The following is a 27,297-nucleotide window of genomic DNA, read 5'->3' as shown; positions in this document are numbered from 1 at the left end:
GGACCGCCCCCCGGCACCCCAAAAAGGGGGGGGGGCAATCCCATAGGGTCTCCCCCTACACCCCAAGGCCCCCACGGGGGGGATTTGGGGACCCCAAAATAGGGCCGGGGGCAGCCCTAAGCCCCCCCCCACCCCTTAAAGACCCCCCTGAGGACCCCCGAGGACCCCGAACCAGCCCCGTCCCCCCCCCACGGGGTCACCCCACAAATCAGGGACCCCAAAGCGGGGTCAGGACAATCCCATGGGGGCACCCCCACAGCCCGGGGACCCCAAAATAGGGCTGGGGGCAACCCTAAGGGCCCCCCCCCCCACCTTAGGGACCCCCTGGGGACCCCAAGCCGGCCCCACCCCCACCCCACGGGGTCACCCCAAACCCCGGGGGCCCCATAAAGGACCCCCCCCCCCCCAGGGCCCCCAAAGCCCCCCCCAAATCCCCCCCCCCCTCACCTGGGCCGATCCGGGCTGGCGGCGGAGGAGCACGAGGGAGCGGGGCCGCTGCCCACGTGGCTCAAGCCCCGCCCCCGGCCCCGCCCCCGGCCCCGCCCCCTCGGCCCCGGCCTGGGGCTGGGCACCGAATGGCCTGGGGGCGGGGCCAGGCGTCGGGGGCGGGGCCGGGAGGGGACACGCCCCCTCCAGGCCCCGCCCACCTCCCTCCCCTCTGAGCCCCCCCCTCCACAGCTCCCTCCCCAAGCCCCCACCCTCGGAGGCCACGCCCCCCCGAGGCCCCGCCCCCTCCAGGCCCCGCCCCCTCCCTCCTCTGATCCCCCCTCCCCTCCTCAGCCCCCACCCCCCGCCCCTGCCCCCTGAGGCCCCTCCCCTCTCAAGCCCCGCCCCCCTTTGGGACACCACCCTCAGGCCACGCCCCCTTTCTGGCCACGCCCCCACCCATCCCTAGGCCCCTCCCCCCTCCAAACCCCCCTTTCCCTTTTAAGGCCCCGCCCACACCCTAAGTCCCACCCCGAGACCCCTCCCCGCTAGGCCCCGCCCCCTCCGCCTTTAGGCCCCGCCCCCTCTCCCGTTAAGCCCCGCCCCTCCCGTTAGGCCCCGCCCCTACCTGCGGAAGCGGGGTCGGAACCCCCGCTGCCCCCGGGTGCGCTCAGGGGGGGCCACGGTGGGCGGGGCCTGCCCGCTGGGGGGCGGGGCCTCCCCCCTTTCCTCCTCCCCCTCAGGGGCCTGGAAGGGGAGGGAAAAAGAAAAAAGGGGGGGGTCAGGAGGGGCCCCAAAACCCCCCCGGGACCCCCAAATTGTCCCCGCGTGTCCCCTAACCCCTCCCCCAGACCCCCCCCAAATCCCCCCACAACCCCCCAAATACCCCCAAGACCCCCCCAAATCCCCTCACTACCCCCCCCGAGCCCCCCCCAAATGCCCCCATTTCCCCCCCCCGCCCGGATCCCCCCCCAAATGCCCCCATTCCCCCCCAAACCCACTTGTTCCCCCCCCCAAACGCCCCCCCAAACCCACTTGTTCCCCCCCCAAACGCCCCCCCAAACCCACTTGTTCCCCCCCCAAACGCCCCCCCAAACGCCCCCCCCCAGTGCCCACCTCGGTGGCCCCGCCCTGCTGCCAGTGCCCCCCCCCCGGGAAGCGGCAGTGGAAGAAGAGGGGGAGCCAGCGGCGGCGGTGGGGCGGTGGCAGCCGGGCGCCCCCCTCGCCCCCCGGCCCACCCTTGACAGCAGGGGGGGCAGCGGTGGCAGGAGCACTCGGGGGGGCCGGGCCTGCGGCGGGGGGGGCGGGGCCCTGCCGCGGTGGGCGGGGGTAGAAGCGGCGGAAGCGGCGGCGGTCGGGGGCGTAGCAGCTGCCCTTCACCGGGACCCCCCCCGGGCCCGTCACGTTGGCGGCTTCGGGGCCCTGCAGGGGAGGGGGAGACGCGTGAGGGGGCGGGGCTTGGGGAGGGGGCGGGGCCAGGGGGTGGGCGGGGCTAACGGGTGGGGGGCGGGGCCTGGAGGGGGAGTGGGGCGGGAGCCGGGGTGGTTACATGAGGGTAAGTGGGGCTGGAAAGGGGGCGTGGCCTAAAGGGAGGGGTGGGGCTTAGCCAGGGGGCGGGGTCGGGGGTGGGCGGGGCTAATGGGAAGGGGCAGGGACTGGAGGGGGCTGGGTGGAAGGAGGGGGCGTGGCCTAAACGGGAGGGGGCGTGGCCTATGTAAAAGGGGCGTGTCCCAGGGTGAAGGGGCGTGGCCTGTGCCGGAGTGGGCGTGGCCTGTGCATGAGTGGGCGTGGCCTGTGCAGGAGTGGGCGTGGCCTGTGCAGGTGGTGTCCCCAGCCCTATATGCAGGGCAATGGCCCGAGGGGCGTGGCTTTCCTAAAAGAGGGCGTGGCAAAAAGAGGGGGCGTGGCCTGTGCAACGTGGGCGTGGCGATTCGGAGGGGCGTGGCCTAGGCGAGAGGGGGCGTGGCCCGGGCCAAAGGGGGCCCCAGCCCTCCATACAGCACGATGCCGAGCGAAAGGGGGCGTGGCTTGAGCGAAAGGGGGCGTGGTTCGAGCAAAAGGGGGCCCCGCCCACCTACCTTCACGCCCTGCACGATGTCGAACTCGACGGTCTCCCCGTCGCCCACACTGCGCAGAAACTTGCGGGGGTTGTTGCGCTTGATCGCCGTCTGCGGGGAGGGGGGGGGCCCCAAAAATTTGGGGAGGGGCCCCAAAATTCCAGGGGGGGTCCGCAGGGAGGTCCTGGGGGGCACCCCAAAAAATTTGGGGGGGGGGGGGTGTTTCAGGGGGGTTTGGGGTACCAGGTGTACGAAGACGTCCTCCTTGGTGTCATTCCTGGGGGGGCGGAATTAATGTAGGGGGATTAATTAAGGCAATTTGTTCCCCCCCCCCTCCATAATTTGCGCCCCCCCCCCAATTTCCCCCCCCCACCTGTTGATGAAGCCATAGCCACAGCGCACGTTGAACCACTTCACAGTGCCCAGCACCTGGGTGGCTGGGGGGGGGAGAGAATTTGGGGTGAAAAACGTCAGTTTTGGGATTCCTCTTAGTGCCCCCCCGACCCCTTTAAGTGGCAGGGGGAGTCCCCAGGACGGGCAGGTGCCCCCCCAGTCCCTCCCAGTAAGCCCCAGTGATCTCCCAGCAACCCCCCCAGTAACTCCCAGTTAACCCCCCCAGTGACCCCCAGCCTCTCCTAGCTCCTCCCAGTTAATCCCAGTAGCTCCCAGTTAACCACAGTAACCCCCAGTACCCCCTCAGTTACCCCCTAGCCTTTCCCAGTAACACCCAGCCCCTCTCAGTTACCTCCAATACCTCCCAGCTACCCCCAGTTTTCCCCCAGCCTCTCCCAGTTTCTCCCAGTTACCCCCACTATGTGGGAATGGAAATGTTGTTTTTGCAGTGTTACATGGTACAGAAGGAAGGAATGGGGTATTGAGATGTGCTTACAGTGATAAGAAAGCTTAACAGAAAACCTTGTAAAATGCAGACAGCCGGACTCCTTAGAGCAATTAGGTGAAAATCACGGTGTCAAGTCAAATCAGATAAGTGATGAAACATTACCACTTCAAACAGTAAAAAAGTCAAAAGAAGCTTGAAATTTAACAGGCCAGCAACTGAAGGCCAGGCATTGTCTGTGAAGCATCAGATAGATTGTGAACCTGGATTACCCACTCAGTGGGGAAACTGGGGAGGGTCCTGTCATCAAAAAGTATATAAACTGGGTTTTGGAACTAGTGGGTGCGCTCTCCTGCTTGTGGGGCGCCCGCCATTGCAATCGCGAATAAATTACTACTTCGCTGAGATCCTCGCCTGAGCCCAAGTTGTTGGCTACGGAGCGTTTCTCACAATTTGGGGCTCGTCCGGGATCCAGTCACCTACCGGGGAGCCCCACCGCCGCAGCAGCAGGAAGGCATGCCCCGCTGATCTCAGGGTCCTGTGCAGCGACGGCGGCTCTGCGGAGAGCTGCCAGAGGGCCCGAGGCTGATGAAAGAGGCAGGATCCGTGAAGGAGTGGGGAAAAGGAAGAAGGTAGACACTCAGGGTTTTAAGAATTGATCCGGTAACTCTGTGCACAGACCAAGGTAAGAAATATTAAGTATTGCTTTGGGGGTCGGGTGAGACTCTGTGTGATGTGTGCTTGAGACGTACTTTTGTACGAAGCGAGTGTGGGGTCCTGATCCGCGGTGCCGCAGCTCCGCGAGGGGCGCAGGCAGAGACGGACGAAGCGTGAGATAAGGGAGAGAAAGGAAGAGTCTCGGGAAATTTGGTGTACGGTAATCCTTGCACGGGGTAGTGCTCGGAAGTACACCAGGGAATTTTGGTGTATGGTAAGCCCTTGCACAGGGAAGTGCTTGGCAGTACACCCCCATTTTCCAGAATAGGAAAAATGGGAAATATGAGTTCCAGGGGACAGGGAGATATCCCTGGGGGAGTGCCTACCGAAAGTTCTTCCTGAAGAATTATAAGAAATTGGAAAAATAATCTCAAAATTGGAGGAGATGGTAAAAAAAAAAAAAAAAAAAAAAGGTTAAATATTGTGTATTAGTCTGGACAAAAGAACCGATTAAGGAAACAGCAGTATTTTGGCCAAAATACGGGCCTGATGAAAATTCAGGCTTGAAATTTATGTGTAAACAATAAGATTCCTTTTTTTTTTTTGGAGGAGGAGCCAAGTTATGCTCCCTATAATCCTAATATTGCACCGGTGGCAGCAGCAGTCGCTCCAGGAAAGGAGACAGGGACTGCAATTAACACTGTCCCTAGAGAAGAGCGTACTCTAGGCTCTGGCAAGAATTAGAACAAGGCAGAAGAGGTACTGAGAATTTTGCCTTCCCTGATACTAACAGCACTAACACTAACTGTGTATCCTCTTAAGTGAACTTCCCCCCCTCCTTACCAGCAGAGAGGTTAGGAGTTTCCTAGGACCTAACTTATACTCTTGGGGAGGGGGAACTACGTATATAAATATGTTGTTTACAGGGAAAGAAATGGGAATGATCAGGAGGAGAGCTGCTATACAAAAATGGGAAAGAACTCATCCTCCAGGACCAGGGGTAATACCGGCAGGGCAGAAATACCCACTTGCCGATCCTGGCTGGAAGAATAATAGTGTGCAACACAGAAATCATACGAGAGACTTGGGGTCAGAATGAGAAAGTACTTGGGGATGAATCCTGAGGACCCGGTATCCCAAGGGCTCTTGAAAGCTCATTTTGTGATTGAAGCCTGGCAAGATGCACAGAAAATGCTCCAGAAGGTGGGGGGGATGTAGTGACCAGTCACTGGGGGGCCCTCCTGCGGGAGGCCCTGAACGTGTGTGTCAAGAGGGGAGATGAGAAGGAAAGCAGAGGGTGAAACTAATGGTACTGACAGCGTAGCAGGTAGTCAGGCAGAGGGTTGGAGAAAGAGGAAGAAAATCTTCAGGGGGAGTCAGGGCCAGGATGGAAAAGAGAGGAAGAGAGATGAAGGAATGGCAGGCAAGGAAAGCTACCCGTGTTGTGGCCTGAATCTTAGCAGGGACAGGCTTTGATGGGATGTTTTAAGTGTGGGCAGGCTGGCCACTTCAGGTAGGAATATCCGGAGTGGAAGAAGGAAGGTATGGAATTAAGTTGGCTAATGACTGAGACTTTGGTGAAAGTACAGGCTGGAGAAAGACAAGAAGCGTTAAAAAGGGTTATGGAAGGTGTTAAAGGTGTGGTATGTAATGTTTGACAGAGCTGTTTTTTGAATGAGTTGGGAAAGTTGAAGGAGCAGGGAAAGAGGGTGTAGGCACTATCTAAGTAACAGTCTAGAGGTTTTGGTATATTTGCTGTGGTGTTTGGTCAGTTTCCCAAGTATCGAGAAGGGGGGGACGGGGGGGGCAGCCTGCTCCACCAGGGGCCTCTCCACAGGCCGCAGGGGGCTTCGGCTCCGGCGCCTGGAGCGCCTCCACCCCCTCCGTCTGTGCTGACTTTGGTGTCTGCGGGGAGGTTTCTCGCTCCTCGCTCTCCCAGCTGCTGTTGAGCAGCAGGTTTTTGTTTGTTTGTTTGTTTGTTTTCGGAGTGTTTCTCACAACTATCCCCCCCAGCCTCTCCCAGTAGCTTCCAGCACCCCCCAGTTACCCCCCCAATCTCTGCCAACCCCCCCAGTACCCCCCAGCCCCTCCCAGTTACCCCCCAAGGCCTCTCCCAGTTTCCCCCAGTACCCCCCTAGCCCCCCCAGTTACCCCCACCCCACCAGAGGAGTGTGGCAGGGTGAGGGCTCATCACCCCAAGGCCCCTGCACCCCCCTCCTAACACCCCCGGTGAGCACGGCCTGTCCCCACCCCTCACCCAGCACGGGCTTGGCACGGGACGCAGCTGCAGGCTCTGAGGTAACGGCCGGGGAGGGAGCGGCAGCGGCACCGGCCTCTGAGGGGGCCGGGGGGGAGCGGCAGCGGCACCGGCCTCTGAGGGGGCCGGGGGGGGAGCGGCAGCGGCACCGGCCTCTGAGGGGGACGGTGGCGGGGCCGGGGGGGAGCCGGGCGGCTCGGCAGGGCCCTGCGAGTCGCTCAGCATGGCCGCGGCCACCGGGGGGCGATAGCGGAGAGAACCGGGGGAGGCTGGTAACAGGCCTGGTCGCTGAGGGGGAGAGAACAGCACCGAGCTCCGACCCTGTCGCCGCCGCCGCCGCTTTTGAGGGGGTTCTGCCCGGGGCTGCCTCGCCAACAGCCGCCAGGCTCCGCCCCCCCGGCTTCGCGCCTCGCCCGCGGCTCCCCATTGGCTGGCAGGGAGCGGGGGGGGGAGGGGAAGGGCGGCGATTGGGCGCGTTATATTTTGGCGTTATATTGGGTTATATTGGGTTATATTGGGTTATATTGGGTTATATTGGGTTATATTGGGTTATATTGGGCGCGTGGCGGGCACGAGGCGCGCGGCACCACGTGGGGGGAGGGATAAAGGCTGGAGCGGGGCGGAGCATGCGTGAGTGGCAGCGCCTGTCCCTCCCTGTCTCCCCCCTCCGCTCTCTGTTCGCGCATGCAGAGAAGCGCCGCCGCGCTCATTTGTGTGTGTTAACATAAATTTACTTAACGTCAACGTCTGCGTTCGGCTGGGGGTGCTGCGCAGTGCCGGGCGGGGCAACGTTTGTACGTATTTAAAGAAATGTACGTTTTCATAGGTAAAAGCGTCCCGCACCTGCGGTGATTTGCATAAACTTTCATGATCTGGGCGTGGGGGGGGCGGAGGATTAACGAGGGCCTTGCCGGGCCGTTAATTGTCCTCATTACGCTCATTTGCATACAAGCCGGCGCTTCTCGCCGCGCCGTTGCCATGGCAGCCGCTCGCCCCCTTCCCAAGATGGCGGCGGGCGACGCTCTGCCCGCCGAGCCCCGTCTCTATGGCCGGGAGGGCCGCGCGCATGCGCAGTGTGGGGGCGGGACCGCCGCTCCCTCCCTCCCCCACCCCTCCCCGCCGCGCATGCGCAGCTCCGCTCCCCGCCTCACCCCACCGCGCCCCTCCCTCCCCGCGCATGCGCCGCGGCGGCGGGGCGGGGCGGTGGCTGCGCGGCTCCCGCCTTGCGCATGCGCAGAGCGTCCCGGGCGCTCTTCCCCCCCCACTTAGGGCGGACGCTCTCACCGCGGGGGGGTCCGCGGGGGGGGGGGGGGAGGCGGTGGCGCTCCCGGCGCATGCGCAGTGCGGGCCGCGGGGTTGCAGCAGCCGGAGCGGCGGCGGCAGCAGGCGGCGGTTGGGCTCGCGGACGGGGGGGGTGAGTCCGGCGGGGAGGGGGGGAAAAACCGGGGGGGGTAAAATTTGGGGGGATCGGGAACCGACCCCCCCCCCCCAGCAGGGTGCCGAATGGGCTCGCCCGGCGGGGAGGGGAGGGGGAGCGAGGAAGGAGCGCGCGGGGCCCGCGTGGCGCCTCCCCCCCATAAGGCGCGGGCTCCCCCCGGGCCCCCTCAGACCGGCGGCGGCGGCCGCCCCGCGAGGGTCGGTCCTGCTGCTCCGCTCCGCTGCTGCTCCGGCAGCTTCTGGGTTTGTACCATAAGCTCAAAACGAAAAAGATTAAAGGAATTCTGGGAAAAGATGTACCTATCCCGCGGACATCCCCACGGGGGCGTTTGCTAGCACATTGGAAGGAGGGAGGTTTTGGTCAAGAACTGCGGAAAGGAAAGCTGATTGATTATCGTAATATTTGGTGGCCCCAGTATAAACTAGAGGACCGAGAAACTTGGCCTGAGAATGGAACATTGCAATATAATACGATTTTACAATTGATGCTATTTTGCAAGCGGGAAGGAAAATATGATGAACTGCCGTACGTGGAATTATTCTTTTATTTGCGCCGAAAGCCTGAATGGCGGCGTGCTTGTGGAATAACGGTGCTTGAGGTTTCAACTGAGGAACGTTGTTGTGCGTGTACTAGGGAGGGACGCCGTATACAGCATCAGGCAATAGAGAATAATAAGTATTATGGGGAAATGAATAATGGAAATATTGATCTGGAAGTTGCGCCGTCGGCTCCGCCGGCAGAGCCGGGACAGGGAGGGAAAAGAGAAAAGGAAGATAGCAGTAGTGATGGAGAATCCCCGACTTTAGCCTCCCCGCGTCACATAGGACCCGGCAACAGCGAAGGGCAGCAGAAACTATAAATGAACAGAGAGGGAAAATAATCGCTCCCCTCAGGCAAGGAGTGGGGACAGAAGGACCGGTATATGTTAAGGTGCCTTTTTCAGCTGGGGACTTAATGATATGGAAACAAGCAGCCGGCACCTACAGGGAAAACCCAGATAAAGTAGCCGGGGTAATGAAAATGATAATTAAAACCCAAAATCCCGATTGGGATGATCTCCAGGCGATCCTGGATACTTTGATGGACTCGACAGAAAAAGACATGGTATTGCGGGCAGCCAGAGAGAGAGCCCGAGAAGATATACGAAATGGATTAGTGCTTGGAAATCTAGATCAAAACTTCCCCACCGAGGATCCCCAATGGGATTATAACACGGGGGATGGAATAAGGAGGCTGAAGAGATATCAAGATTGGGTACAAGTCGGGGTACAGAATGCCATGCCCCGGACCATAAATTGGTCAAAATTGTATAATGTCAGGCAAGAAAAAGCGGAATCGCCTTCCGCCTTTTTAGAGAGATTGAAAGAAACCGCTAAGAAATATACAGATTTAGACGTAGAGACTGAGCAAGCTAAAGCTCAATTGGCGCTCATTTTCCTGGGACAAGCCCGAGAGGATATTAGGAAGAAATTGCAAAAGTTGGAAGGTGCAGATTTGAGAAATTTGGATAGGCGGTTGGAAATAGCCTGGAAAGCGTATAATAACAGAGAAAAGGAAACGACAAAAAGGCAACAACAGAACTTATTAGCAGTAATTCAAGGGAGAGAACATGCAGGATTAAGGGGCGGGGGAAGAGGTAGAGGAACAGGGAGAGGCTACCCGAGCTCAGGGGGAAACCGGCTGGGTCTTAACCAATGTGCCCATTGTAAGGGGGAGGGTCATTGGAAAAACGAGTGCCCTCTCCGTGGACAGCTGATCGTTGGGGGGGGAAATTCGTTCCGAAACCGAGAAGCAGCCAAGGCGATGCTTCTGGGGGAATATAGTAGCTGACTAGGAGATCCGGTAGCAGAAACTAAAGAGCCCTTGGTAAAAATTCAAATAGGAAGTAAGGAAGTAAAATTTTTAATTGATACAGGGGCCACATATTCAGTACTCAATAGATTAAGTGGTAAGATAGGGGAAAGGAAAACTACTATTGTAGGTGCCACCGGGAAGGAGGAAATACGGCCGTTCTTACAACCCCTTGATTTACGGTTTGGAGGTAAAGAAATTACGCATGAATTTTTATATGCTATGCTCTTATTGATTTATATGAATTTTTATAAGCTATTAAATCACAGGGCCACAACTAATGAACCTGCCCCTATTTCTCTTTGGTATGACTGCGATCCAATTCATGTATTTTCATCCTTTTATATAAATATCAGTGCTTCTTTCCCCCTAGGTCTTGCTGTGATGGGAAGAAATAGAATTGTCACTTTGAAGAACCAGACGTAGGCTATGCTATTTACCTCCTCCTCCCTGCACACCTGCCCTGCTGTAGATTTCTAGAAGCACAAGAGTAAAAAAAAAAAAAAAAAAAAAAAAAACAAAACAAAGAAAAAAAACATTCAAACCTAAAAAAGCATCTGATTTAAAATAAAATTAATAAGAATCATTTAGGGAATACGAAGTCTTTGATGTACCAGTCCATACTAGAGTAAAGGTATCACTGCTCTCTTGCCAAAAATAATGTAGAGTTGGCTGTCCAGCAGTGATGTAAAGATCCAGTATGAAAACAGTAATTCCCCTTGTCCTTTTTGGCATCAGCCAGAGTAGAAATGGACTGGCTGCAGGAATTGCTAAATTGCTGAGTAACCGATGATGAATAAGTGGCTTTCCCCTTTATTTCAATGGGGGATTAAAATGATTGACGTTGGTGCTGGCAGGTTTCTAGGGGACTCTTGTAGTAATGCCCTCCGTCTTGCATTTCCTTCCCTGCAGGTTGCAATCAAACAGATGAATTTGCAGCAGCAGCCCAAGAAAGAAGTGATTATCAATGAAATCCTGGTAATGAGGGAAAACAAAAACCCCAACATCGTCAGCTACTTGGACAGGTACGTCGTGATTTGAAGGGTTCACCGAGGGGCTCTGGAAAACCCACAAAGGGTTCACCGAGGCCTCCTTCCACGTCCTTATTGTGAACTACTGAAGCAAACACTCTTCTGCCCAGCAGCCACCAGTGGCTGAACAAAGTGCTGCACGACAAAGCACTTGCTGTCTGTGCAAAGGCTCTCTCCGCCTGCACGCATCAGGGTTATTTTCTTCAGACAATCAGTTTCAATGAATTTAATTGTTATCACTCCCAAGGCAATCTTCTCATCCCCATTAGAGCTAAAAGGTTAAGCTGCGGGGTCTTGTTGTAGGACAGTTCAGGCTCAGGGGAGAAGAAAAATACTTTCTTGTTCAGTCTTTCAAACACAGAAGATGATATTTGCCTCTCTGCAGTTAAACACATTCATTCCAAGGGGTTTTGGGGAGGTAACTCGTGACTGTATAATGTAAAGGGGTTCAGATGTGCTGGGGCCTCTGCATTCATACACTAAGAAGACGACTCAAAATTGTACGTTGGTAGTGAAGTCCAAAGAGTGACCTCAAGCCTTCATCCCTGAGGGACTGGGGTATCATGGAAGCTCTGAAAGCCTGCATTTTTTTTTGCCAGAAAGTGAATGTAGAAACCTGGCTTGTGCTGTCAAGCCCCCATTGCAGTGAATCCCAGGGTATGTGTAGGAGCAGTTTGGAGGAGCCAGACCTGCTGGTGGTGGTTGTCCTTTGGCCTGAAGAAGTCTTGCTGTAGGTGGAACTGTGTGAGACACTGCTAAACGCAGCTGCTCTCCATGGAAGAGCAGATCAGACAGGTCCTGAGGCAGCTTTTGAGGAGCCAGAGCACACAGAGGACAGATCTTGTCCACATCACATCATCTCACCGGTCCATCAAGACGTGTTCTCCTCCACTGACCAGTGGAGCAACTGCGAGAGTTCCTCCTTCACCATCCGGGGATGAAAATTGGTGATTATACTTCTTGTAAGCTGGTAATGAGCTGTTACCTCTATCCATAAAAACGAGCTTTTCCTCCAATGGCATCCCCAAATATGCTGCATCTTTTGTAAGAAAGTTACACAGGAGTAGCAGGGGAGAGTCTAGTTGAGCACGGCCTCTGAAGTAGGTGTTTGGATGCACCTTAGGCAAGGACCAAGTCTTCGTAACATTGCTTGCCGAAAAGGGGAGGTTTTGAAAGTGTCTTTTCCCTTCATTTTTCTAAAATGGCTTATTTAAATGTGCCTGGTTTAAGATCTTCAGCAGTAATTCAGTTCTCTGTGAACTGCTCCCGCGGTTACTCATCATGTCCTAGGTGTAGGATTCAATTAAAGGAGGCTGACATGTCAAGTAGCCCTTAAAGGCTGATCTGTATTCTCTGCTGAGCTTATCTTGCCTCAAATCAGCATCATCCTGGAAGGAGAGGGTATTTGTAGCTGGGTCAGAAACACCTTACATTCCTTTATAGTTGGGTTTCAGGAGAACAGCTCCCCTTCCCAGCACATTATTGCCCTAAATCTCTTTGTCCTGCTTTCACACAGTCCCACTGTGTTACAGTCTGCAAGGACCTGGATTATAAATTATCATCTCAGTGGAGCACTGATGACTGCTAACAGATGTTTTTTCTCTAAACCCTCACAGGTTTGCACAGCAGCAAGGCATCTGGGCTGGTGAAACTCATCACAAGGCACCTGGGCTGGTGAAACTTGTCACCAGGTTCATCAGTTGTCTGTGACAACCTGAAGCTAGTCTCCAGAAGAGCCACGGACTGGTTTTCCTCATCCTTTACTTGGTGTTCAGGGCATCTCAGGTTGTCCCCTGCCCTGGCTGGGGTTTTTGCTGTCCTTAAGGGACCCTGATCCCCAAGGGCTCCAACCTGCCAGCAGGGAAAGGAACACACCAGCCATAGGGCCACAGCTGGGGATTAAAAATTAACCTAATACAAACCAGAGGTTTTGAATCTCCAAGGCAGTTTTCCATGTTCTGAGACGTGCATTTCTTGCATTTCTTGCAATTACTGTCACTGTGTGCCTTCCTTTGCTCTCTGCTCTGTTTGTTTGTTTGTTTGTTTTGTGTTTTTGTTTTTTTTTGAGACTTTTATTCCCTGAGCTGTCCCCCATGGATGATGTGCCTTTAGTGACAACAAATACATAGAAAAAAAGTAAGGTTGCTGCTCTATTTTTCATGTCATGGCTGCTGGCCCAGGCCATATTCTATCTCTCAGAGTGCAGTCACAAAGTGTGTACCCCAAAATGCTCAACTATCTGTCACCCATGAGGAGGTTTTGACCCTACAAGGCAGTTTTGGTGAGTGCTTGGCCATTTCAGGAATGTATTTACTGTAGCAATAACCGCTTCTCTCCACCCACCTGTCCTGCGTTGCCATTGTGCAGAAAGGCCTAGAGTAAAGTGACTTCCCTATACAAAAATAATTCTAGAAATGCCTCATTTTGTCATTTTGTACCAGGATGCAAATAATCTCTTCTTGCTTTCCCAGGTCCTAGCGATGTGTTTGCTTGCAGAAGGTCAGCAGCTGTACCTGCACTGGAGTCACAAGGTGGGGAGAGGGTTTTCTGGTAACCCTAACCATGCTTTAAACCATCAGCCTGTGGTGTTTCCCTGCGTGCAAAACAGCTTAGATCATAGGAGAGAGGGAGGAGGTTAATCTTAGGAGGCTTTAAATATCCATAGTAATGATATCTCCAAGTGAGCTAATCACCCCAAGCTCCCTGCGCGGTCAGATGAGGGAAATGAACCCTCTGAGGATGCAAATCATCCAGCTGGTCATAGACACTTAAATTGAGATGAGATGAATCACACCCAAAGTACCTTTTTTCCCCACTGGCTCTAAAAGGAGCCCGTGGTGACTCACTGAGGTGAGGATGTCTGCATTTAACATGTCTACATGTGGTTGCATGTAGACAAAGGCAAAGTTTCCATGAGGAGCACAGCGTAAGTCCCTGTAGCAGGACCCAACAGCTTTAAAAACAGTGGCCGCTTCCTCTGCAGAACAGAAACCTGGCTTTTCCAAGGCATTCTGGTGCCCCGTGTCTTTTCGTCTTGGGGTGGTTTTGGAAAAGCCACGTGGAGTTTGGAAGGCATAGAAACAACTCCTCAGAGAGCTGTTGCTGCAAAATGATGCTTTAGAAACCACCTTTCTTAAGAACTTCTTGAAAGCCAGGTGAGGCTTTTAAAAAAAGAGCCATGAAGCTTAGGGGAAAGCGTAATAAGATTGCAAATCTTGCAGTGGAGTGGAATAGTTGAATGTCAAAATACTCGATCCTCTGTTTCTTCATTTACACAGTGGAAACGATCAATTTTACTATCAAAAATGGGCTTCCAGAAGATCCAGAAAGCTGTAGAGCAATTTGTGGAAAACACCAACGCTGCATCCCTATGTGGAAGAGATTAGGGACTGATTATTAGGATGCTGATCTGTAGGATCTCCCTGAAGACTGGTTAGGGCCTTGGTCCAATTTCTACTCGTGTTTAGTTCTCAGCAGACAAATAAGGTTCCAAGAAGAGCCTGCCATCATAACTGCTTGGTACCAACCTGGGCAAGAAGCCACAGCACAGAATGAGCTACCCCTTCGCTTTTTTTTAGTTAAAGATTAAATTCTTATTTCTGAACTACAGAAACGTTTGCAGTTGCTGAAGCCTCTTCCAAAGCAACTCAGCATAAGGAAGCTGTGCTGATGTCTCTTTTGGGTTTAACTTGGTGTTTCTGAGTTCAGCCAACTACAGAATTTAACGATAGTTGTTCATCTAGGCTCCATCTGCATCAACAGACAGAGAGAGGCATCCCTTATCATAAAGCAAGTGGAAATGGATCACCTCTGTAAATTCCTCTCTTTCTCCCGTGACTAGAGAGGGAGCCTTGAGGGCTGACTCAGGTTAGGTACTTAACTTGTAAAATCAGTTTTGCCATGCAGAAAATCCAATTTATAGCACTGTGGGTCTGGTTTTAGTCCCATTAGATCTCTTTGTCTATGAAGTGGCACAGCCAAGCTTGTGCATCCCGAATGTATTGAGTCCAAGCTGATTAAAGAAGCCTGTTAGGCAACTAGATTGCACACCCTATGCAGAAATGCCAAAGCTTATTAATGTCCTTTGTATCTCCCCAGATTGGGACTTTTCTTGTCCTGGGCTTCTCTATCACAGCCCTCTTCATATTACCTGTACTCTGGGGAGATCAGTGGAAAACAGTCCGCCTCTCGTTCCAGGTAAGAGGCTTGTTTGAAAGGAGGTTCTTTGAAAAAAACAACTGGTTTCTTGAAGTATTGTGTGGCAATCAGTGGAAAATATTCCATACGTGAAATGGTTTTCACATGGGTTTTCCTGGCAGTCTGTGCAGTTTTGTATAAACTTTTATTAAGACTTAACATTTCCCGTAGGGAGGAAGGAAGCCAAGACCTGAGGTTTGGTATCAAGCTATCTGTTTGATGTAACATGTCTCCTTTGGGGAAGTTGTATCTTTTTTTTCCCTTTTTTTTTTGGCAAACTTGTTGTAAGTGCACTGTTGATTAGCAGGTGCTGAGGGCAAGTAAATCAGATCCCTTTGGCTGGTGGGGTTACTGGAGTGAGAATTCAATCCCTACTCAGCTCATGCCAGCTCAGCAGCTTTTAGCATTAGTCCAATTTCAGTCTCCTACAACCCAGAAGAGCTTCATCCCCTGAGGATGGGAATCAGGGCTAATGCACTGGCAAAGGTTAAGAGAAAGTGTCAGCTTCTCCTCCCTTTTGCAGACTCTAGGGGAGGAGGATGGGGAGAAGGAGACACAAAATCTTTTGGGTTTCCCACAGGTGTGGTTTATTTGGGGTGTTCATGCCCTTTGTGATGCTTCAGCTGGCCTCCTGCTGCTGTTCCCAAAGGACACCAGTCTTTAACAAATCCTGTGTCCTCTCCACTAGCCCTGCATAACTATCTCAAATATCCTGGACGTCTCAGGTGGCACCTTTGTTTATGCAACTGCATCCTGCTTCTGGTCAAAAGCAGTTGGGATCAGGTGTCCAGGGCAGACAGTCTCACACACAATGACATCTCTCAATGACTTCTGCTTTTCTTCAACCCTTACATCTTAAGAGAGTTGGCCAAGCGATAGGAAAGGCTGAGGAAATTCGAGTTTGTTGACATTAGATTGATGATTTAGTTGCAGTGGAGATGACTGTTACATGGATAAGATTGGATTGGAGTAGATTGGATTAAAACTGGTGCTCTCTGGAAGGTGTTCACAGGTTATGATGTAGTAGTAAATGTGATTGTTTGCCAAGCCATCCTGGACAAGGACAGACTCGTCCCTTTTGGCTGTTTGAGAGGAAAGGAGAGCTTTATACTGAAGTGAGGAGCACTCCTCAGAGCAGGGAACCAGCCTGGCACATCTCTCTCCCCTGACTCAAGATGAGTTTTGTGGATCCAGCCTGGGTGTGGGAGATAATGAACTGCTGGTGTCCACAGCAGGAGCCCATCTATGAGGGAGGCTGCAGCTGTGTTGGGGCTTGTTTCTGTCTGTATCCACACTTCATCCTTTGAATAAAATCCCTTTTTCTCCTTTCTGATTCAAAATAAAGTTAATAAGAATCATTTAAGGAATAAGAAGTCTTTGATGTACCAGTCCATACTAGAGTAAAGGTATCACTTCTTTCTTGCAAAAAAAATGTAGAGTTGGCTGTCCAGCAGTGATGTAAAGATCCAGTATGAAAACAGTAATTCCCCTTGTCCTTTTTGGCATCAGCCAGAGTAGAAATGGACTGGCTGCAGGAATTGCTAAATTGCTGAGTAACCGATGATGAATAAGTGGCTTTCCCCTTTATTTCAATGGGGGATTAAAATGATTGACGTTGGTGCTGGCAGGTTTCTAGGGGACTCTTGTAGTAATGCTCTACTTCTTGCATTTCCTTCCCTGCAGGTTGCAACCAAACAGATGAATTTGCAGCAGCAGCCCAAGAAAGAAGTGATTATCAATGAAATCCTGGTAATGAGGGAAAACAAAAACCCCAACATCGTCAACTACTTGGACAGGTACGTCGTGATTTGAAGGGTTCACCGAGGGGCTCTGGAAAACACTTCCTTGCCACTGTCTTAAGTGATCCATCTCAGCTCAATGTAGATCTAGGACGATCTTGCATTGCTTAATGGATGTGGCAAGGTTGGGGTGTGGGTCGCTTAGTGGTCTCCATCTATATCCTAGGAGAAACAAGTGTCTGAATTGGTATTAATGGAGTATTTAGGCTCTCTTTAGAGATGCTGACAGCAATGGCATTAGCAGCATGCTGTCAGGACTCCATTTTCCAAGGCGCTCTGCCAAATTTCACCCGACAAGCCATTTCCTTCCTGATGCTACAGGAGAAATGGGAATCCCTTGAACTGTGTTATTTGTTTTCCTCTTCCTCTTCTTTCCTCCTCCCTGAGCAATACTAACGTTCTGCTTGCAGAGGAGTAACCCTTCAATGTTTAGATGGTAATCGTGTCCCTGTGGCTGTCCACTGAGGTCTTCTGTGTTGTAGCATAGCAGTGGTAAGGCTGAAGGATGCGTGACACATAACTAAGCGAGGCTGCTTTCTTGAGGGTGTGTGTAAGGGAGGAAAGGAGAGGTGGCACAGAGTGGAATAGTCCTTTGGGAGATAGAGAGAACGGGCTTATTCCTTGCTTGGAGCTGGGTTTTGTGGACCTGAACACATGCTTAGATGCGTTACATCCATGTGGGATGACTCCTTGAATCCCTGCAAGCCTGAATCATTCACCTTATGCTCAAGCTAGTTGCAGTGGAGCTGCAGCAGGGTTTCCAGCCTGCTGCCCTCGTCAGAAACAAGCAGTCTTGATTAACTACAAGTTTGGCTTTTTGTAGGGAAAACTGTGCCTAGATGGGTGAGCTTCAGACTTTAATCTTGGCAGCTCATCTTCTGAAGATGGAACGGAGGAATGTGACCCAGAATGTCTTCTGGGAATCGGAGAGAGAGAATTTGGACACTCGCTTGCTCTGCATGGATATCAAAAGCCTATCAACTGTTGCCTTAACATCTTCCTCTGATGTCCTAGCTAAAAAAAGTACTTCTCATGCTGCAGCATCCACTGTGGTGCTGAATTTATATGGTGCTGTGTTCCATGTTATAAGTACGGATGTAAAGAGCTGCCTTACCGAAAGGACAAAGCCTGCTGGTGAAATTTTGAGGAAGGGGTGCGTTTGTGCAGGGAAAGTGGTGCTGGGCACTCTTAGAAACGGCAGAAATTACCTGTGCAAAATGAGCAAAGCAGAAAAGAACATTTAAGGATTGCATGTGGGCTGAAAGTGTGTATTTCTCCAGGCTGATCAGAGGCTTTGTTTTGGGAAAACTGTTTGAGATGCATGTTCTTCCTTTAGAGAGAACATCCCCGTGTACATGCACATGCCTTGTCTAGCCAATACATCCCAGCTGTAGGGTAGCTGCACGTCCTGCTGTCTTGTTTAAACTTCCAGCAACAAGAGCCGCTTCTTTTGTCCTCGACTTTCTCTCACTAAGCTTTTTCAGGGGGATTAGCTTTTGTTCGAGTGCAGCAAATGGACAGAACAGCAACGAGGGTGAACGCTGGGGGTTCTTGTGCCTATTGTGGGGCTTTGCAAGCGCAGGATCTTGCTGCTGGGCAGCTGCATCCCTCCTGCCTGCCCTAATGTGCCTGCTGGTTTCCTGAGTGCTGAGTGAAGCTGGTGTTTGAGCGCTGCTTGCTGGCTTCCACCTACTGCTGTCACAGAAGGAAGGATGTGCTGGCCGCTGTGGGACCTGTTTCCTTTTTTGTGGTTCTTTTTTGACAGTGCAGACAGGTACTCCCCCCCTTCTGAGTACCTACTGGAAGCTGCAAGATGCTCACCAGTATAAACCAGCCCTCCCATCCCTCTGCCTCAGCTCCTGGCCTTATGCAAGGGTTTCCAGTGTCTCTTACCTGCCTTTACCTCTCTTACCTACTTCCTAGTAGTTACGAGGTCTTACTAGATGTTAAGAGGTCTGGCTGGCTCACAGGCCCCCAAACACCACCGTGCAAATGGGGCATTTAGGATTCAGGCAGTTCTCTGCTGCCCTGTGTGGCACAAAGGTGTGCTGGGAAGCTTAAGCCCTAAGTCGGCTGTACTTTTATTGCTGAGTGTAGAAGCATGCGTATCTGAAGACAGTGACCCTGCACAGACAAGCAGCCACTTGTGCTGAATTACCTTCTGGTCCTGCCTGTGTTTTTCTCCCGTGTGAAAGAGGCCCTCAGAGACCTGTTTCTAAATGTAGGCACCTAAAGTTAGAGGATGCCCAGCGTGAGGCAGAGCACAGTTCTGCCTCGGGGTTTCTTTTGGAAGAGGAACCCTCGTTAACCTAACAAACCCCACAAACCCTCATTTTAGGTGATAGCCACTGTTACGGAACTGCGCTTCCCAGTAACCCCAACTCCCAGCTTGTATGTGTCGACTTCTTGATGAATTCTCCTGCCAGCAGGCAGAAGCTTGCAATTTGATTCTCTGCCGCCTCTCTCGACTCATCCGTCTGCTCCTTTCCAAACGGGGCAGATAAGCTGTGAAGGTGGGGTTTATGGTTTTCAAGCTGATGGTTCCTTCCTTCAGGAATGTGTCATCCTGATGCATCTGTTGTGAAAGGTTGTGTTGATTTTTTTCTGGATGGGCCCAAGAAGGCAGAAGTGGTTGGTGATGATTTTTTTTTACATGAGTTAATGCTGGTGCCTTCAACCCAGGTCTTCTGCTTCTAGGCATGAGCACACGTGCTCCCAGCAGAGAACAATATCCCAAATGGATGTGAAAAGTCACCCTCATCTCAGCTTTTTCCTATTTATCTTCCTACAGGCTTCCTACAGATGAGATTTTTCAAATGCACGATGCTTAAAAAATGGTGTTCTTGAAAAAGACCTGAAAAGTTGTACGTGGGCAACCACCCAGGACTGTCCGTGTGCCTGGGCAAGGGTAGGCCGTTGCTTCGGGTAGGAGGATGCCAGTGGTGTCAGAACAGCCCACAGCCACCTTTTTCAGTGCAAGAGCCCTTGAAAAATCATGCTGTGCACCAGCTGTTTAGGGATGCATGCTTGGACCCCGTCCTTTCCTGGTATCTCTTTCCTCTCTCTCCCAGTGTTGGAAGGAATCGTGAGCTTGTCTCTTTCTTAGCCTGGGCCCTTCCCATGGCAGAAGAAATCAGCCTTGCTTTTTGGGCAGGAAACTTTGAACCTGCTCTTCCATCACCTCAGCCCTGTTTTCTCCTCAGCTTTCTGCACTCACCCTTTGTCTGCTCTTTCAGGTTGTGGTCAGATCCTCCAACACACAGAAGTTGCCATGAGTACCTGGTGCCCCAGTACATTTCAATATTCTGTTCAAGCCTCATGTTTCCCTGCACTTCTAAGATAGCTTTAAAACCCAGTGCGTTCTGACTCAGGAAACGGTGACATGCTCATATTTGCTTGTTCTAAAAGCTGTTTTTGGCACTTCAGCTACCTTGTAGGAGAAGAGCTCTGGGTCGTCACGGAGTACTTGGCAGGAGGCTCCCTAACAGATGTTGTGACAGAGACCTGCATGGACGAAGGACAAATCGCAGCTGTGTGCCGAGAGGTAAAGCTGCACCCACAGCCTGGGCGAGCTGTGAGGAGGAAGGGGACAGGGCTTTCTCTGATGTATTCTGCTGGAGGAGCTGTCTACAGCTTCTCTACTGCTGCAGTCATCTTCTCAGAGGATGGATTTCACTGGGGAGGTGGTGGCATGCTCCTGTTAGCTTTCACCCTAGAGTGAGGACTGCAAAATGGGGCTGGAATCCTTGCGGTTACGCCTGTTTTCTTCAGGGCTAACCTGTCCTCCTGCTGGTCCCAGTGGGGATGTCTCTGTAGCCCTGCACATACTGGATATAGAAAAGGCTCTAAAAAGCTAAGCCCGTGCTACTCAAAATGCACATTGTTAGAGTCCATAGCTGGCTAAATGTACTTAATGCACAGTAAGAACCTCTTCCTTTCTTTTTTCAGTGTCTCCAGGCTCTGGAATTCCTCCACTCGAACCAAGTTATTCACAGAGACATCAAGAGTGACAACATCCTGCTGGGCATGGACGGCTCCGTCAAACTAAGTATGAGGGGAAGAGCGCTGGTGGTGACTTTAGTTATCAACCCAGGCTTCTTCCCTGCTACGGGACAGGCCTGGTGGGGAGATGGGTGCTTGAGATGCTTGGTGCTGTGGTGGTGGAGGGTGTGTAGAAATGCTGCAGTAGGTATTTTTGTGGCATCTGTTTCAATGGAGATTGGCAAGCATAAATCCCTGTGAACTGCTAACAGACGTGCAATGAGATTTGGTGTTCATTTAGCCTTGGGCCATCTGTTTGTGTTGTGTGAAGTAACAGGATTTTAATGCACCTCCAGTCTAGAAAGCTGGGTTTTTAGGTGGAGGGTGACAAGCCTTTCTCCGTTTGTGATCCGTCGAGTCTTGAAAATACTGCAGGTACTTGGGTGATGGAGGTGGGTGGAGGGGAAGTTGCAATCTGTTCAGCTAGAAAGCATTTAATCTTACAAACCCAGTGTGTAGTAGTGTGTAAGCGATTAGAGGTGTCTAATTTCTTATATTAGGAGTGAGTTTCTATAGCTGAGTAATTGGTAACGACAGACACGGAGAAGGCTGAGGTACTCAGCAACTTCTTTGCCTCCGTCTGCGCTGGTAGATGGGCTTCCCAAGTCTTTCATTTCCCTGAACCCGTAGGTGGAGGCTGGGGGAGCAAAGTCCCACCGACTGTAAGTGCAGAGCAGGTTCGAGACCACCTGCTGAATGTAAACAGGTCCAGGTCTATGGGACCTGATGACATGAATCCCAGGGTCCTGAGGGAACTGGCTGATGGGGTTGCCAAGCCTCTCTCCATCACAGTTGAAAAGTCCTGGCAGTCGGGCGATGTCACTGGTGAGTGGAAAAATGGAAACGTCATGCCCCTACTCTTCAACAATCAAAACAAAGAACTGAACAAAGAGCGCTACTCTTCACCAATTAAAACAATTAGGAGACTTTTCTTCTCAGCAAGAGCGGTCAGGCACTGGGACGCGTTGCCCAGGGAGGTGGTGGAGTCCCTGTCCCTGGGGGTGTTCAAGGCAAGGTTGGACGTGGTGCTTGGGGACGTGGTTCCGTGGGTGACATTGTTCGTAGGGGGATGGTTGGACCAGGTGATCTTGGAGGGCTTTTCCAACCTTAATTTTTCTATGATTCTATGATTCTGTGATCTTTTGGAAAGTCAAATGCAAATAAGACAGGGCCAAGCAATTTCCACAGGAAGGCTCTCCAGCTTTCTGTCTTCTCAAAGAAAATAATAAGTACCAAATAGGGAACTTAAATTTATTCTGAACACAGTATTTGCTCTAGAAAGCAAATTGTGTTTGAGAGATGGTACATCTTCTGGGGAAATATTATCTCTGGGACTGAAAATACGACCAGATAATACTGGTGGGTGTGGGTGGAGGGGGGACAGACTGGGCATTGCTTTCTGTTTTCACAGACCCAGGAACAGGCTTGAGAGCATGTGTTACACAGTGTATTACAGCTGCAAAATGCTGCAGTGCCACGTTTCACAGCATCCATGTACAGCTCTTTACTGATCACCAGCCTTCACATCGACAAGTGAGCAGCTCTGTGATGTTGATGGCCTCAGCGAGTCAGATTTAGAAGCTTACTCCTGAACACCTTGTTAACCACAAAACCAGGCCTCCTTTGCAGCAGCAATGTAGCAGGCAGTGCAACAGGCTAGCTTGTACCACAGCTGTGGCATCAGTACGTGTTGTTTTTGGAGAAACCTGCTGATTTCTAACTTTTTCTTCCCTCCTGCTTTGCTTTTCCAGCTGACTTTGGCTTCCGCGCCGAGATCGCTCCCGAACAGAGCAAGCGCAGCACCGTGGTGGGGACCCCGTACTGGATGGCGCCTGAAGTGGTGACACGAAAAGCCTCCGGGCCCAAAGTGGACATCTGGTCACTGGGGATAATGGCCATCGAGATGATCGAAGGAGAACCCCCCTACCTCAATGAAAACCCCCTGAGAGTAAGCGAGTGCCTTTTTTTGCCCTCAGGCCTTCGCTGAGCCTGCTGGTTAACCTAGGCTCTGGAGGAGGCAGGTGAACCTCCGCTGTGGTTTCATCACATGCAGCTACACGTCTCCTTGGATGCTGTAGTGAGAAGATTGTGGTCATTTAAGTTAGAAGCCATGGCTGGTTCTGGGTGGCAGAGGGCACAGGCTCTTCCTGTTGCAGACCTTCAGGTAGGGTCTGAGTTAATCATGTGGTGCATCCATAATTCCCCCCCTTCTGGAGAGGCTGACAGGGGCACCTTCTGGCCCCAGAGTGCCTGGCTTCTTAAATCCTTGTGAGTGGGGAAGAGAGCTGTCCTTGAATTCGAAGAATACCACGTTACTCTTTTACAAACAGGGCTTTTTCTTGCTGGTGCATTGTTCTTCTTGGCATGCTCCCAGTAAAGCTCCAGGTTTAACAAGCCTTTAGTCAGGCTTTGCCCCTGCTGGTGTCTTTCCCTTCGTATTCTTTAATGAAAGGGGAAATTCTGTCAGTTTGTAAGAATGCAGCTGTTCTTGGTGTAAGCCAGTTTTGTGGCTTTTTTTCCTAAGCTAAACAGGACGAAGGGATCTAGAACAGTTCTGTTTAACTTGTTTCCGCCTCTTTGACTGGAGGTGATTTTGGGAGAGAAGTGCAGCAGTGAAGAAATGCGAAAGGAAAATGTTGGTGTGGAGTTAAATGAGGATGGCTAAGCAACGGGGTGCTTTGCTCTCATTTAACTTAACTTGTTGCAGTTCCCAGGCTATCAGACCTCTACCTTGAGATGTGATGAGCAATGAGCTCAAAAGGCCTCTGCCAGATGTCTGTTTCCTTTTAAAAGGCATCTAGCGATTTTCTTTTAAGAATAAAATTTTGCAGTGGATGAATTCTGAATTTCCTGATTCTTAGAAAATTCTTCATTCGCAAGCAGCAGCAAAACGACTCCACTCGTTTCTGTAGGGTGTTAAGTGCTGCTTGAGAACCTACTGGCCATCTTTTGTAAGGGACCAACTGCATCTTTAGAGTATTGACTTTTGAGGCCTTGTGCAATTGGGCAAAGTATCGAGAGAACAAAGCCTCCTGATTATTCAGGGGTACCTTCCCATGAGGATATAGTTATTGCAGGAGTCGAGCACTGGCAGAGCTGTGCCAGCCAACTTCCCTATGTAAACACAGTCTGGACTGCTGGTTTTGTCCTCTTAATCCCTTGAGAGGGCTGCAGGATCCAAACCCAGATTACGAGGGTAAAGCAAGAAAGGATTGGATCCCATCCACATAAAAATAAGGCCGGCAGCTCTTCTCTTTGCTGAAACTTAAGCATTTCTTCGTCACCCTGATAAGGGTTTTTGTTTTGGTTTTGTTTTTCCCCATTGAACTGTGGGGAGGGAGAGGAAAAATGGGTGCCTCTGTGAACCGCAGCTGGAGTCTGACCTTCGTAACCTCCTGTTTCTTTGGTGCTTGCTTTGCTTTAGGCCCTGTATCTCATTGCTACTAACGGGACTCCGGAACTGCAGAATCCAGAAAAGCTTTCACCCATATTCCGAGACTTCTTAAATCGCTGTCTTGAAATGGACGTGGAAAAAAGAGGTTCTGCAAAAGAGCTGCTCCAGGTAAGTGCTGGGGAACAGGACGGAATTAAGCATTCTAGAGTGAGAATAGGCACGCGGAGAAATGTCATTTGGGGTCTTAAATACTGCGTCATCTGAAGTCACAAGCACAGCAGAGATGATTTACCATGAAGAAACGAACAAAAAAAAAAAAAACCAACCAACCAAAAAACCCCAAATCCATACCGAAGCGTTTACAGAGTACTTTCCTTTTTGTGCTGTACTTGCTACTGGCAGCAGCTGTGCAGCGTGTTCTGTAACCAACCTCAAATAATTGCCGTGCCCCGAGCCTGCCAACTGCTGAGCCCCTTAATTCCCGTGGCTTCTGCACGCAGCTCACCCTAACATCTGGCTGTGGTGTTGCGGTCTGGCCATGCTTGTTCCCATTTGGATAACAGGAGGGCTTCCAGCTATCGAATGCTCTGGTTGTCTCCCTTCTGGGGGAGAGTTCCCAAAGCTTTTTGGAAGGGGCACGTCTTGCACTAACTGCAGCAGTTTGGCGTGAACACATTTTGCCAGATACAGCTCTTCCTGCAGAGGTGATGGAACCAAGCTTGTGAGAAATCCTCAGTTATTTCACTGAAAACCTGGTGTCTTTGTCTGGACTCCTGGTGAAAGTGAAGGACGAAGCTGCCAGGCTTTTTACCAACACAGATGAGGAGTGTTCATGTGTTTCCTTTTGTCAAACCTCCCACGGGGGTGGAAAATGTGCTTCAGCTCTTTGTAAAATAAATCTGTGATGATGGGGCCCTCAGACCTCACCTGTGAGACAGTTGTCTCTTTTTTGGTGTTCCTTTCTTTCCTTTAGTTTGTTTACTGGGTTCAGCTTTGGGAGTGCTGCTGCCGTTCTGAGACTCTAAAGAAGCATTAATCAGCGGCAGAAAGAATGGCAGTAGATGAAAGCTGACTTTTTCTCCTGGACTTGCCAGCTCCAGAGTATCAGAGAGCAGCAGTGCTGTGTCCCTTGGGGCAGGAGAACATTGGGACTGCAGCATTTCTGCCTGCCTTTACCTTTTGGCCTCGGATTTTTCCACCTCTGAAGTGTGTTCAGATTGGGTGGTTGATCCCTTCTGGTGCTCAGAAATCCTGGGGGACTTAATTATTTTGGGTTTTCAGAACAGCTTGTGGGCTTCAGGCCTTCACTCGTCTGATTAGCTGTCTTGTGTCAGTCTCTGTCCTCAAGCTAGACTTCCTCTGCGAGGCTGGAGTATTGCAAGCTTTCCACTTAACCCTGAACACAGGGAAAACTCCTTCCTCTGTTCCAGATGTTGTGTTTTAAACCTTGCCCCCGAAACAAACTCCACATGTCCTGCAAGAAGCACTTTGTGACACCACCTACTGCTTGTTGCATGCTGGATAATCCATATTGTTTAACAGAACAGAGCACCTGGTATAGGAGATGGCCTGACTGGTCCTGTTGTGAATTCCCTGCTGTGCTCCTCAGTCCCAGCTGTTCTGAAAATTTCTAATAGCTTTAGAAGGCCAAGGCAATGTTTTCAGCAGATGTGGTAACAGGAAAGAAAAATGGAGAGATGATTGCTTCAGGAAGCCCTGTGCAATGTTTTGGAACTGCACAGGTTGCTTTTACTTACACCTCCCTTCCACAAAGAATTTCCCTGCAGATTTTGCATGAATTTATTTCCTGGGAGAACTTGCTTGGTCTTGGGAGTGTATAAACTTTGGAGAAATTAGGATGTGTTGGGTGCAAAGCTCTTTATCAGTTCAGGTGAGGCCCAAAAGTCACGGTGAACTTTCTTGCTCATCGTGTCTTTTTTGTTTCACCTGCTTGGAGGTTGTTGGAGTTCATACAGGTCTAGGTCCTGATATTTTGTGTAAACACCAGGCTTTTGGGACGTGTTCTGAGAAATGTAACCTTTTTTTTTCCTTTTTCCTCTTCCTAGCACCAGTTCCTGAAAATTGCAAAGCCTCTTTCTAGTCTCACTCCTCTGATTATTGCTGCTAAAGAAGCAGCAAAGAACAGCCATTAAAGCGGGGGAGCCAGCACAGCCGTCGTGTCAAGCCTTTTAGATGTTCCCTACAGAAACCGAATTACCTGTCCCTGTCCCCTCCTGCTCCTCCTTCACAGGGGTGTTCTTAAAACTTTGATCTGCCTTGAAGGGTAGCAGATGTATCGTTTGCTGAATGTGGGAGGGCACGCAACAGGTACGCTGCTGATCTTGCGTAGTGAACTGTCTTTCCATCCTCCTTGATGGGCACGGTAGGGGAAGGGTATATTTTATGGCTGGGAAGATCTTCTGAGAACATCTGAACCTGACCTACCCGTAGCAAAGCCAGTTTGTTCTTGTATTTCTTACTGTGTTTATTTTTAAAGATAATGTGGAGCCTTTAGACCATGTTTATCTTAATAAATTAAATCTTCTGCTGGCTGGACTCTTCCTGCTTCTGCCAAGCTGCTCTTCCAGCACTGAGGCTGCTCTCTGCTTCGGATGACTTGAGGAGGGAAGGAAGCAGGCAGCAGCAATCGGAACAGCTAAAACAACTGGAAGGGGAACGAGGGCAGGACCATGCAGCCCTCCGGCAGCACCGCTGGATGCTTCCAGGGAGCAAAGAGAAAGCCTGTGTGTGCTTCTTGCAGCTGTTGGACAACTCGTGATCTTTTTGCCAAATTGTGTGAATCAAGGTCCTTCCCCGCACACTTTAGTTTCAACTCAAGTAATCAAACAGCTTTCAAAGAGTTCTGATATTCTAGAAAAATCACAGGAAAAATCAACTGGGATTTCTTTTAGGGTTATTTTATTAGTGCTGTCAGGCTTCGTGGAGACCTGCCCTGTGAGAGAAAGCAAACAGAACAATTGCTCTTATGAAGATAAGGTCTGCCTGCAAGATGATGTTGAAAACTCTTGCTTCTTAGACCAAGGCCAACAGAAAACAACCTGATCACGGACAGTGTTTTCTTGGAAGCATAGGGGCATTCATTTTTTTGTTGTTTTGAAATGAGCGAGTGAACTGATATCTTTATGCTACTGACTCCTTTGGTTGCTAATGATGCGTAAAACAACAGCAACCCTGGAACTACTAGAGAGATTGGGTGTAAACACTGGCGTCGTGTTGAACTGTATCCTGATTTTTAATAAAAGGACTGCCGCATTTCTTAACTCGGGACTGAGGGAGGGTTGGAGAATTCA

The 27,297-nt window shown here is 51.3% G+C and overlaps 2 protein-coding genes across 15 annotated transcripts; one reads left to right on the top strand and one right to left on the bottom strand.

The window, feature by feature from the left end:
* Nucleotides 1–447: 447 nt before the first annotated feature.
* On the bottom strand, nucleotides 448–7,046 carry LOC310891708 (Y-box-binding protein 2-like; the record flags this gene model as incomplete). Its single annotated transcript, XM_083853953.1, has 8 exons — nucleotides 6,350–7,046; nucleotides 6,236–6,311; nucleotides 2,857–2,920; nucleotides 2,727–2,760; nucleotides 2,505–2,594; nucleotides 1,543–1,848; nucleotides 1,055–1,173; nucleotides 448–565 (listed from the first exon to the last, which is right to left on the bottom strand). Coding segments are annotated over exons 1-8 (918 nt in total), but the record flags the coding sequence as incomplete, so codon positions are not given.
* Nucleotides 7,047–7,542: 496 nt separating this feature from the next.
* On the top strand, nucleotides 7,543–27,267 carry LOC310891704 (serine/threonine-protein kinase PAK 1-like). 14 transcript variants are annotated; one of them, XM_083853938.1, is made up of 10 exons: nucleotides 7,543–7,649; nucleotides 10,437–10,549; nucleotides 13,027–13,086; nucleotides 14,654–14,752; nucleotides 16,436–16,548; nucleotides 19,978–20,095; nucleotides 20,500–20,599; nucleotides 22,344–22,540; nucleotides 24,017–24,154; nucleotides 26,053–27,267. In XM_083853938.1, the coding sequence occupies exons 3-10, from the start codon at nucleotides 13,036–13,038 to the stop codon at nucleotides 26,137–26,139; spliced, it is 903 nt and encodes a 300-aa protein (XP_083710064.1). In that variant the 5' UTR covers nucleotides 7,543–7,649; nucleotides 10,437–10,549; nucleotides 13,027–13,035; the 3' UTR covers nucleotides 26,140–27,267. The 14 variants fall into 14 exon arrangements, with proteins under 14 accessions (XP_083710064.1, XP_083710072.1, XP_083710067.1 ...); XM_083853946.1 differs by having other exon boundaries at nucleotides 12,172–13,086; XM_083853941.1 differs by having other exon boundaries at nucleotides 11,155–13,086.
* The last annotated feature ends 30 nt before the right edge of the window (nucleotides 27,268–27,297 follow it).

The sequence above is a fragment of the Anser anser genome (assembly GCF_964211835.1).
Source record: "Anser anser genome assembly, contig: HAP1_SCAFFOLD_197, whole genome shotgun sequence".
Lineage (NCBI taxonomy): Eukaryota > Metazoa > Chordata > Aves > Anseriformes > Anatidae > Anser > Anser anser.
Note: the sequence above shows the minus strand (reverse complement) of the source record. Positions and strands in the feature narration are given on the sequence as shown.

Bases quoted from the DNA above. Each gene is read 5' to 3' on its own strand.
- LOC310891704 (XM_083853946.1), top strand. From the start codon at position 12,970: ATGCCTCATTTTGTCATTTTGTACCAGGATGCAAATAATCTCTTCTTG. The intron at 13,087-14,653 runs GTGGGGAGAGGG...GTATCTCCCCAG, and splicing joins ACCTGCACTGGAGTCACAAG to ATTGGGACTTTTCTTGTCCT. The intron at 20,600-22,343 runs GTATGAGGGGAA...TTGCTTTTCCAG, and splicing joins GGACGGCTCCGTCAAACTAA to CTGACTTTGGCTTCCGCGCC.